This window comes from Narcine bancroftii, chromosome 2, assembly GCF_036971445.1.
Source record: "Narcine bancroftii isolate sNarBan1 chromosome 2, sNarBan1.hap1, whole genome shotgun sequence".
NCBI classification, from domain to species: Eukaryota; Metazoa; Chordata; class Chondrichthyes; order Torpediniformes; family Narcinidae; genus Narcine; species Narcine bancroftii.
In genome coordinates, this window is record NC_091470.1 from 72,758,106 (window position 1) to 72,770,646 (window position 12,541).

A 12,541-nucleotide genomic window follows, 5' to 3' on the forward strand; every position below is an offset into this window, starting at 1 on the left:
AGGGATCAAAATATTTCCAGGCAGCAACCTCCTTTCGGGTGAAAGGAATGAGGATCATGGGAATGCCTGTACCGGTATGCAAAGGGCCTACGGTACAAATCCAACAATCAGAAACATTCAGTCGGTGATTTCAAACTACAATATGCAAGCCCTTCCCAATTATACTTATCAACACCTGGACTGGTCCCAACTGCCGAAGCAAGGCAACGACCACAAACTTGTAGTAGGTTGCTGGGGCGCCGGTAGCAGCTTCTCCACCTCCCCCGACCGGAACGTTGGTTGGACTCCAGAAGTTCTTCTTCTTGCTGAGAGATGTTGCCACCCCTCAGGGAGTCTGAAATTTCAGCAGGGGACCATGGCTTATATTACCCAAAAACTGCTTACCCAAGCACCTATTCCCTGCACAAAAAAAAAGATAACCGAGCAGCCTAGGCTTCTATCAAATACCACAACTTTCTAGCTTATCACTTTGAATACAAAGATCTACTTCGCTGCGAGGTCTCGCTTGACAGTCTGCGACCAACAAAATCCCATCAATCTCAAACAGCAACCGGCTAACAAGCAGGAAGATTAAAACGTTCTTGGTACCAGATGTCTATGTCAGATAACTGCATCTCTGGGCCCCATGGTGGAATTTAGCTTATGTCTGTTGATTCTTACATTGTTCTCAAAGTAGGTTACTAATAGTCAGCCTTGCATAAGCATGGTTTAAATCCTCCATTACAGAGGCATCGCTCTCCACTTGGAAAGAGGAGTCCTTGACCACGGCATGCATCACGGCGTCTGCGATGTCCTGTCTGATGCACGTGAAGGCTGCATGCGCCTCGGGTGAAAGAGGAAAAATTGTGGCCTGGGCCAGTGGGTAGACCTTATCCAAAAAGCGGGGAACCCACTGTGAGTAGAAAGAGAATAAACCAAGGCACCTGCGGAGGGCTTTGAGCGTGGGGGGGTTGGGGAGGGGCAGCTCCATTAATGGGCGCATCCGTTCTGGATTTGGGCCAATTACACCATGTGCCAGGATGTACCCCCCAGGATGGTGAGGCAGGTGATGCTGAACATGCACTTCTTTTTGTTGTACATGAGGTTCAGCTCCTCGGCCGTCCGGAGAAATTACTCCAGGTTGGCATCATGGTCCTGCTGGCCGTGGCTGCAGATGGTGACATTATCCAGGTACGGGAAAGTCACCTTTAGCTTGTCCCAGTCTACCATACACTGAAAGGCGGAGACCTCATTCATGACCTCAAGCGGAATTCGCCAGATGCCCATTCGCCTCGAAGGCGGTTTAAGGCTGTCCCCTGGGTGGATGTAGAGTTGGTGATAGGTTGACTTCAGGTCAATCGTGGAGAAGACCCGGTGGGAGGCTATCTCATTGAACATGTCGGCTATCCTCAGTAAGGGGTAGGCATCCAGCTGGCTGAAATCCATGACCATCCTCGGCTTGCTTCTCCCTTTGACCACTAGGACTTGGGCTCTCCAAGGGGTGTTGCTGGGCTCTATGACACCTTCTGCCAGAAGCCGCCGCACCTCTGCCCTGACGAAGTCTCTGTCAGTGGCACAATAGCGCCTACTTCTGGCGGCTATCAGCTTGCAGTCTGGCATGAAAAGTGAGAAGAGCGCGGGAGGGGTGATGCGCAGCATGGAGAGGCTGCAGGTTGGCCGGGTTGGACGTTGTACTGTGGAGCACGAGTGGAGGTAGGGCACCCCCCCCCCCGAAGGCGAGGGTGACACTCTGCAGGTGGCATTGGAAGTCTAAGCCCAGGAGGACTGGGGCGTAGAGTTTGGGCATGATCAGGAGCCTGGACACGGTGTATGCCTCTCTCTCCTTCAACCCAGTCAGCACCCAAGGGTATTGATAGTCCGGTCCTTGGCGGCAAAGGAGATAGAGAAGGTAGTGGGATAGATTTTTAGCTTTAGGGAGTGGCTCACACTCAGGTGAATAAACTTTCGGTGCTGCTACTGTTGATTAGGCACTTTGTTACGTGCCCATTGATATTGGCATCCATCATGGAGCATCCAAGGTCTTGGGGGATGTTCCTGGTCAGGGTGGTGGCCACTAGGACCATCTCGGGGTACGAGGCATTGTTCCCCAATGGTAGAGATGGGTCGTGGCCATCGGTATCCCCTGAAGGCGTTGGGAGAGGTGAGTGTTGACCAGTGGTGCTCTCCTTAGTCGTGGGGTGCAGCGTGTGGTGGTTAGCGGCATCTGGAGGCATGGGGTGCATCAGTAGGGCGGCCTGGTCAGCGCCTGTGTTGAGCACGTTTTCATTGTCATCAGTCCCCTCTTCGTTGGTGGCCTGGGAGGGCTTGGGTGGTAGTGGTGCCTGCGCCAGACCGGCCCAAGATGGCAATGTAGCGTGGGAGAGCAAGGCATGGCTGGCCTTCTTCCCCAGCTGCACTAGTTGTGCCGGGGGAAGTGACATCATGCATCCAGCAGTCGGTGAGAGTAACGTAATCACGGGTGGCAAAAGTGACATCATTCTGTAGACCGGAAGGGAGGTCGTTGTAGTCTTCAAGAGGTAGTGCTGGTAAAAGTGAGGGCTGGTCCGGGCACATGACATGCACACGGCCAGAAGTGGCTGCTGGGGCAATGACATCACCTGGCAATCACACATGGCAGGGATCGTAAGGGAGGGGGGCAGGTCATAGAGGGCCGTTGCCCTGCTGGCAGGCTTTGAGATGTGAATTTTGGCGAAGTGGCCTTTCTCGCTACATCTTGAGCAGAACTGGTTTTTGGCCGTGCAGTTTTGGTGCGATCGACAACCAGACGCACACCGGAACCCACAGTACTTACAAGGGCACTGGGCGCCCACAGCAGTGATGTTTTCATTCCCAGTCTGATTCAGGGCCACAGCAGCCGAATGTGCTGACCTCATGGAGGCCTAAGGAAGCGTGAAGCTGAAAGCTTTAGCATGCAGGGCTGCTGCCTCCAGGTTCGGACTACCTCCACTGTTTTGGCCAGGGAGTAGATATTGTCCTCTAGCAGCTTCTCGCGCATGGCTCTCAGACGTAGGCATCTCTGATTAGTCTCTCGACCTCCCTTTCATTTACCCCGGGTTCAGCCAGACAAGGTTGGGCTAACTCACACAGGACTCCCAGGTAGCTGGGTATGGATACTTAGGAAGTACCTTGCAAAGACTACATTTGTGGGAAGTTTATACATGGTCTCGAGGTTGTTTATCGCTTTCAAGTACCCGGTGCAGTTTTTGAGTGCCTGGAAGGCTCAGGGACCCAGCTTCGATCGGAGTAAAACGAGCCTCTTTCTGTTGGAGTCTAGGATGTTATTGGCATGTGCCTTGATGATCGCTTCAAACGTGTGCTTCCAGATCTCGAAGCGTGTTTGTGCTTTCAGGTGGCTTGGGTTGATTTCAAGGCTCTCAGCACTCAGGACCTTTTCCATAGCAGCTTTAAAATTTTTGTGTTGAATAAATTGTGGTGCGCAATCAAACACTCAAAACATAAAGTCTGTTCACAGTCTTTATTCATCATAAACTTCCATAGAGCTAGCTATGAGGAATGCTATTGCAAGCTCTGAGACGTCTTCGAAGGGCCGGCTCTGGCTGATATCCCGGAGGGTGATTGACAGCAGACCGGGTGGGGCTTGGTCCATTCGGGTCGGCTGATTGACAGCCGGCCAGGTATTGTCTTGTCCCCGTGCTCTTCTGCAGGTACAGAGGTTGCCCCCTGCAGTAGGACAGTGGTGTACCACCTCACTTCCACTTTTAGATTATGTTTGTCACTCATCAACTCCATAAATCACACAAAAATAATTTTTACTTTCCTGGATATCCAAATAGGTTCACAGAGAAGTCTGGAATAAACAGACATACCTTTAATTTATTTCAATGGCGATTGCTAATGCATGATCCTTCTAGATGTTGTTCTAGATGACGCTGAAGGAATTGCACCAATGACCATGCACATCAAAATTCAGTTGCAATGAACAGACACCGCACTCCTTTTCATTACAAAAAAACTATACCACCAAGTCCTTTATTCCACATTATTCTGGAGGTTAACTTGACTGGAAATGTTGCCACATTAGACAGGCTCTTAAAACAAGGGCATACTAGCATTACCAATAGCGTTTAAAGTCACGGGAGATGTTGGAGAAGATGGAGGACAGCAGGGCAACACATACTGTAGAGGTGGAGGGAGGTAGAAATGTTACTTAAATGTGCCAGTGGCTGCTGCTAAACAGGATTTTCCATGAAAGTTGACCACGAAAGTCCATTTTGGCTGTTCCAGCATCAAAGCAGCTTTAGTCATTGTTTAACATCACAATAAAATGAAGCAATTTGTCAGGCAACATGAATAACACTGCAAGCACCAGTGAATAATTGAAGGGCAAATTAATAAAAATTGGCACTTGTAACATTGCACCTAAATGACAGACGTCAGAAAGCCAAATTTCATATTGGAGTATGAAAGCTCTCTTTACCTATTCCAATTGTACATAAAGTATTACATTGCACTATTCAAACAGAAAGGTCATTATTGTTCTGGCCAAGAGTGAATACTCGGCCAAATCATCAAAACAGCTTAATCAGACATCCATCAAATTTGCTGACTGTATGGCCTCATGCCACATCTTGACTACTGTATTTTATCCTGTAGCATTAATGATACTTAAAAATAATTGGGCATGAAATGTTGCAAGTGTTTTCCTTTTTACATTGAAAAAGCAAATTTACATAAACCCTATTAAATTTTATGAAAAGGCCAACACTTTGCCCAACAGAGAGTGAAAAGACAACTTTGAGTAATCTCAACTGCATTTCAGAATCATGAAATTTGATGTTTAGCAGCAGAATCATAGTGGAAACATTCTTATTATAACCATCTTACCACATTACTATTTAAAAAAATTGCATGAAAAGTAAAGCAGTGTCTTTGGTTCACTGATTATTCAGGAATCTGATAGCAGCAGGGAAGAAGCTATCCTTGTGCTGTTGAATGCCCATCTTTAAGCTCCTGTACCTTTTTCCCGCCTTCAATGGTAGCAATGTGAAGAGGGCATGGCCTGGGTGATGGGGGTCTTTGAGGATAGAGGCTGCTTTTTTAAAACACTGTCTCATGTAGCTATCCTCAATGGAGTGAAGTCTGGTGCCTGTGATGTCACAGGCCAAGTTAACAACCCTCTGGAGTTTATTCTTGTCCTGGGAGTTGGTGCCTCCATACCAGATAGTGATGTAACCAGCCAGAATACTCTCCACGGTACACCTGTAAAAGTTTATGAGAGTCTAAGGTGACGTACTGAATCTCCTCAGACACCTCACAAAATATAGCCGCTGGCGAGCTTTCTTTGTGATTGCGTCAACGTGGAGGCTCCAGGACAGATGCTCAGATATGTTGACACCGAGGGCTGAACTTTAAAACCATCTCTTCAGAATTAAGCTTATATTGTAATGGTTTGGGTTTTTGCACGCATACACACACATAGTGAGGTTAAGTTTAGAGTTAAGTAAGAAGTGTTACGCTGTTAGTAGTTATTAAAATTATTGTTTGAAGATACCATTGCTGCTGGTCAAGTACATAATTGGATGTCAGTTCAGTTTAATCAGCAATAGAATTGAATTTTTTTGAATTTGAACATTTTCATTAAAAAAAAACAAAAGCTAACGCTATCAGGTCCAATGCACAATGTTTTATACTCAGGAAAAAAGTTCATTGCATGAAATGTTTCAGATTGTATAGTGCATTGACTGAGCAACGTATCCTTTTATTTCTGGGCATTCAACAGAAACTGTGGATTTCCATCAGTCTGTTGACTACATGAAACATTACTATGCCAGTAAGTTAAATGTCCATTGGATACACAGAAGTTTAGCTTAGCAAGATTTAATTAATTCCCATGTTGAAGCAAACCTTGACTTAGTTTGAGCATTTCCTCTTTTATCAAAGACTCTTTTTCATTGATTAAGTTAAAAAATACAAACAAATCAGACTGAATACAGGTCTATTTACCTAATTAAGCAGAATGTGGCAATGACCCCTCCAAAAAAATTACCTAGTGGGAAATGGCAAAGAAAATTAACCCTAGTACTGTAGAGATCGCTTTCTAAAAATTAGTCAGAGTTGAGTTTATTCTGTCGCAATCACCTTTGGTAATTCAGAGGCATTAAACATCATTAAAAATTTACCATTTACACCCCCTAACAAATCTTCAAATGTTTAAAAATTTTATCTCAAACATAAATAACACAAGTATCTGCAGAATCTGAATCTTGGAGCAAAAAAGAATGGTTGACATTTTAAGTCAGAATCCTTCAAATTTTGGTGAAGTTCCAACCCAAAATGTCAAACATTCTTTTACATCCACTTGACAGATAACTTAAATTTTTTTTATCTTTCTTCCTTCATAGTCTCCCTTCAAACAAATGTAATCACAGATTCCGAGCTATTCCTAACCTGGTGCTAAATGTGTGAGAACATTAAATGCTGGAAAATTCTGCCAGAAATTCAATACTTCCAAACCATGCTGGAATTTATTACCTTAGAACTATCAATCAAGCTAGAAAAAGTCCATTATAATATAATCACAATAATGGAATATCCTTAACTGGTTCACATAACAGCCAAATAGACATGAGATGATTATTCTGACACTTCTTGCTCCAACTTATGAGGTAAAGGATCAAGATGAAGTTTACAAGAATGATCCCAAGGATGAAAAGGTTAATGTATGAGGAGCATTTAATGGTTCTGGGCCTGTACTCAATGGAGTTTAAAAGAAGAGGGGGATCTCATTGAAACCAACCAAATATCGAAAGGGTTGGATCAAGAGGATGTAGAGAACGTTTCCAACAGTGCGAATGTCTAAGACCTGAAGCCCCAGAATAAAAGGGGATCACATTAGAACAGAGATAAAGAGGAATTTCTTCAGTCAGAAGGCCAAATTTAGACTAATGTATGTAGTTTTGGTCACCTAACTACAAGAAAGATATCAGTACGATTGAAAGAGTGCAGAGAAGATTTACTTGGATGTTGCCAGACTTCAGGAACTAAGATACAGGGAAAAGTTAATCAGATTTCCTGGAGCATAGAAGAATGAGGGGAGATTTGATAGAGGTATTTAAAATTATGAATAGACAGAGTAAATCTAGGTAGGTTTTTTCCTTGAGGGTAATGAGATAGAAACCCATAATTGATGGAGTAAATGGCCTACATTTGCTCCTATATCTTATGGTTTTGTGTCTCATGGCCTTTGTACATATTAAAATTAACAATATAAACTCAAGCAAATTAGTTTGAGATTTTACAAGTTCTCAGAAAGGAAATCCCAAAGTTCTGAAATAGCAGAGTACTGCAATTAATATACCTGATTTATCTGAAATCTGAACTTCCAGTATATTGGATTTGGTTTGTTCTCTTGACAAGGAAAGAGTTTCATGTTGTCCTCCAGGATCCACTTTGTCAGTAACAGTGTTCATTCTGTCTTGTTCACTAAAACTCTCGAGCTCACTATCCAGATTGTCAAAGTAAGAACTAGTTGAGGAATCCGCAGGGTTAAACTTGCTTTCCAAAGACTCCAACCTTTCCTGCAATCAGAAGAGATATTTTGATGAACATAATTGATAATTTTCCTCAACTAATCAAAAAAATTAGGACTAGAAACTGATGTCCAGCAAATAAGTGTGCTATGGGTTCAATGCATGGCACACCAATGATTGATTCAATTATACGTTTACTGCTTCAAATTTGTTGTGCTGTGGCTTTCAGCCCATTACATTAATGCCAGGTTTCAAAGCAATCCCCTCAATCCCATCTGCCCATCTACTGCCTGGAAACATTTGGACTTTTATGTCCATCAACTCCAAACTGGTCTTTCTTTCACTTACCTTCACAGGGGATCATCTAATGGCCAATTAACTTGATAATCAGAGTGCCTCATAAGGATGTGTGAGAAAGTCAGAGCATTCAGGAAAAGCCATTATGATCATTGGGAGAACAGATAGTATTGGATGTTCAACCTGGTCACTGAAGCGGTTTTGCAGCTATACCGTAAACCAATGGGATGTGAGGTCTCTGCAACCACCTCTTAAATGGATATACTGAAATACAAGAACATTATTCCTTCTTCACAGACTTGTTACTGCTGATTCATGGGTACTTCAGTGACAGAAGAAAGTTGGGAGTTAACTCTTGAGGATCTCAGAGAGGAATCAAGACAGGCTGGTGGCACCAGAGTGCTTAAGGATCTCCAGGGCTACAGCCAGGTATGTCTGGCAAAATGTTCCTTGAAAGGTCACTGAAAGAAGGACGTGTACCAAGTACCAGTCCAGTCATATGCTGCATTTGTTTTACCAACAATACCCCTCTGGCAGCTTATTCTAAATAGTCATTGTGTGAAAATTTTACCCTCAGGTCTCCTTAAAGTTTCCCTCCCTTCACCTTAAATCCATTCTAGACTTAACTGTCCTGAGAAAAAGATTCTGACCATCTATCCTATCTATGCCTCATTTATTTAATAAACCTCCTACATCCCACTGAGAATATATGTAGCCTATCCAATCTCTCCTTTAAACTACAACCCTCCATTCCAGGGAACATTCGATTAAATCTCTGCTCTCGATTGCTTTTCATCTTTCGTTGGAGCGTAGAAGGACGAGAGATTTGATAGAGATCTGCAAGAGGCATAGGTAGGGTGGATTGCCAGCACCTGATTCCACAGGCAGGAATAGCAAACACCAGAGGACATACAGTATGTACAAAGTGAAGGGAGGGAAGTTTAGGGGAGACATCAGGGAGAGTTGTAGGTGCCTGGAATGCCTTGTTATGGAGCCTGAAACATTAGGGGTGTTCAAGTGACTCTTAGACAAGCACAAGGATGAAAGAAAAATAGAGGGTTATGGGATTGGGTGGGTTTATCACTTTTTAAAAGAATATATGTGTTAGCACAACATCAAGGGCTGAAAGGCCTATACTATGCTGTGGTGTTCTAGGTTCCTGTCATGCAGTGATTAGGCCATATGCAATTCTATTTTGTGTGATCAAATCTATAGAATGCAATCTAACAACTTTAAAAAAAATGTACATGGACAAAACAAAAACCTGACCATGAAGTTATTTCCTCCCTCTGCTATTTGATAAAATCTTGGCTAATCTTATACCTTAGTGTCAATTTCCATCACTAACTTTATATTCCTTGATTCAATTAGCATCCAAAAAAAAAAGCTATTGATCTCTGTCTTAACTGCACTCCAGCTTCCCTGGCACTTTTGGGTTGAGATCAAAGAAGCACTCCCCTTCAGATGAATAAATTTATTCTTATTTCAGAAGATACATAGGAGACAGCAGATGCTGCAATCTGAAGGTTAATCTACTGGAAGAACTCTGAGTCAAGCAGCATAGGTAAAAAAAAGAAAGGTTGACATTACAGAGTGAGGCTCCCATGGCTCCGGCCTGAAACATTAATCATTCTTTTTCTCCCACTGATGCTCCCTGACCCGATGTGTTCCTCCAGCAGATTGTGTTTATTCTCATCTCAGTCCTGAATAATTTGTTTACTTTGAGACTGTCACCCCTGATTTGGGACATCAATGTTGTAAAACCTGGGTAATGATGGTACAAGTCCAACAGGCCAGAATATATCATTCTATTCTTGTCTAACCCTTTCAGACCTGCATCCCAAACAGAGGTGGCAATGGAGAGACTTGTGATCTTTAAAAGCTCCACAGTTTGGAAGGTGGTTGAGAGAAGTGTAATATCTTGCTTGTTGTCTATGTGTGTTGTGAAGAAGATGCAGGGAGAATTCAGAGATAGAGACGCAAGGAGTCACGTGATGGAGTAGTGGCCGGACGGTGAACTCCAGCCCTCTCCAGAAAAGTCGGGAAAAACAAGAGAAAACACAAAGGCACAGAAATAAAAGTTACAGAAAAGTGAGTATAAAGGTGGAAAGAAGATGGCGACAAAAAAAGAAAAATCGAAAGCAACGGTAAGAAGAGGAAGAGAAGACAAAGGAGGAAAAAGGTGAAGGCCTTACCTGTCCGAAGAGGCCCGCTGCGGAGAGAGAAACCCGCTCCCTCAGGTCGGTAAATAATGGACTACAAAAATGGCTCGCAGAGCCGAGTAAAAGTGCGCAACCGCGCATGCGAATGAAAAAAAACACACCGACAGGAGGGGGGACCAGCTGGGGAGTCGATCTCCACAGCCGGCAACGACAGCTGCAGAACACCTGCAGCAAGAAGAGACCACAGAAGACAATAGAAACAAGAAAGAAGAGGAGGAAAGGGCAACAAAGAAACAACAGATGGTCAACCCAGAGGAAGAAGAAGAGGAAGAGTATGGTGAAATAGAAGAAGAAAAGAAAGGCAAGGTAAAGGATATACTTGCTCTTATTAAAGGATACATGGAGTCATTTAAAGAATGGCAAACACAGGAATTTAAGGATTTAAGAAAAAGAATAAACAACACAGAAGAGAAAATAAATAAAATGGAGATGACCTTAACAGAAATGGGAAAAAAAATGGACAAGATGGAAGAGCGGGCAGTAGCAGCAGAAATGGAGGTAGAAGACTTAAAAAAGAAATTGGAGAAATCTAATAAAAAAACTAAAGAGACACAAGAACTACTAGCTCAAAAAATAGATACAATGGAAAACCATAACAGAAGAAATAACATAAAGATAGTGGGCCTTAAGGAAGATGAAGAAGGCAAGAATATGAGGGAGTTTATAAAAGAGTGGATCCCTAAGACCCTAGGATGTCCAGAACTACAGCAAGAATTGGAAATAGAAAGGGCACATAGAGTATTGGCCTCTAAACCACAACCACAACAAAAACCAAGATCTATTGTAGTAAAATTCCTAAGATATACTACAAGAGAAAAGGTACTGGAGAAGACAATGGAAAAAGTAAGAGAGGGCAACAAACCACTGGAGTATAAAGGGCAAAAAATCTTCATTTATCCAGATATAAGTTTTGAACTCCTAAAGAAGAGAAAAGAGTTCAATACAGCAAAGGCGATTTTATGGAAGAAAGGGTATAAATTTATACTAAAGCATCCAGCGGTATTGAAAATATTTATTCCAGGACAACAAAACAGACTATTCTCGGATCCAGAAGAAGCACGAAAATTTGCAGAACAATTACAAAAATAGACTGAGGGAAGAAGACGGGTAATGAGAGTTAAAATGATCACGATTGATATGTATGTGGGTAAAGACAAAAATAGACTGAGGGATGAAGACGGGTAATGAGAGTAAAAATGATCACGATTGATATGTATGCGGGTAAAGAGGTATAAGAGTGAATAGAGACAATGAGCATACATGAATGTATCTGTACTTAGAGGAAAATATAGATAGTATAGACAAGAATTAATAAGGGAAGGTAATGGAATAGAGAGAATAAGGAGGGAATTAAAAGAGTGACCTTTGTGACATATGAAAAGTGAAATCTTTTCTGGGGGAGGCGGGGTGGGGGGAAATAGCGGTCACTGCAAAATCAGTTGACGCTTGCGAGTGGATTCGCAAATCCAAATGGAGAGGGGAGATGTGGTTGTCCGACAAGGGATAAAGGACAACTCAGGAGGTGAAGGGGAGATTGGGGATAAATAAGATAGAAATAGGAGAATAAGGAAAATGTTGGATGTTGTAGGAATGTTGTCTTATAAAGAGTTGAAAATAAGAAAACAGAAATGGAAAAGGAGGAAAGGTAATGATGGAAAAACGGAAAGAGAAGATAAACAAAATATAAAAGGGCTACGCTGAACTATATGTCTTTAAATATTAATGGAATACATAACCAAATTAAAAGGAAGAAACTACCAAATTTAAATGAATAAATGTATTCCATTAGAAAAAATAACATATTGGTTAAGAAATAATATTGAAATATTCGAACAAGTATAGGAGCCTTACATTAAATACAATAGCGAAAACCTACCAGGGACAAACATTACCTAAGTTGATGGAAGGAGAAGGAAAGAAAAGAATGGACTCAGTAGAATTTCTGGTGTAATTTTGTTGAATGACAACATTGTCTGACTGGCTTAATGCAACCTAGATTGTATACCTAAAATGGATGAGGGGGGGGGGTGGGGGGGTGGTTTGGGAGGAAAGGGGGGGAGAGAAAAAGTCACTGTATATGTGTGAAAAAGAAATAGTGTATATCATGGCTAATGTGATTTATGGTGTGAAAAATAAAAAAATTTTAAAAAAAAGAGATAGAGACTATCATAGCAGCTAAGTGAATGAACAAGTACATGGTGAATAAAACACAGAAAGACTTTGTTTAAAGAAACTGAGCACTTTTTTTTAAAAAGGCATAGAACAGTATAGCACATTTGTTGTCCAAAAATCACTGAAAGTTAACAAAGGAAATTGAATGGCAATTTGACTTTCATTGCATGAGGTACAAGAATAATGCTATCTTGCTGCAATCATATGGAGGCCTTGTAAGAGAAACAGAAAATACTTGAAAAACTCAGCAATTCAGGCAATATCAATGGAAAGAGAAATAATTACTGTTTCAAGTCCAAGTCCATCACAACTGAGAAAGAGAGCAACAATTTAGTTTGGGTAGCAGAGAAGGTGATGAAC

At 42.3% G+C, this 12,541-nt stretch overlaps 1 protein-coding gene across 1 annotated transcript in view; it reads right to left on the reverse strand.

Moving 5' to 3' along the window:
• fsip1 (fibrous sheath interacting protein 1) overlaps window positions 1-12,541 on the reverse strand; it is a 401,721-nt gene that overhangs the window by 382,866 nt on the left and 6,314 nt on the right. The window contains exon 3 of the mRNA XM_069917082.1: window positions 7,319-7,538. Coding sequence (XP_069773183.1) covers window positions 7,319-7,538 — 220 coding nt within the window. The remainder of the gene's footprint in view (window positions 1-7,318; window positions 7,539-12,541) is intronic.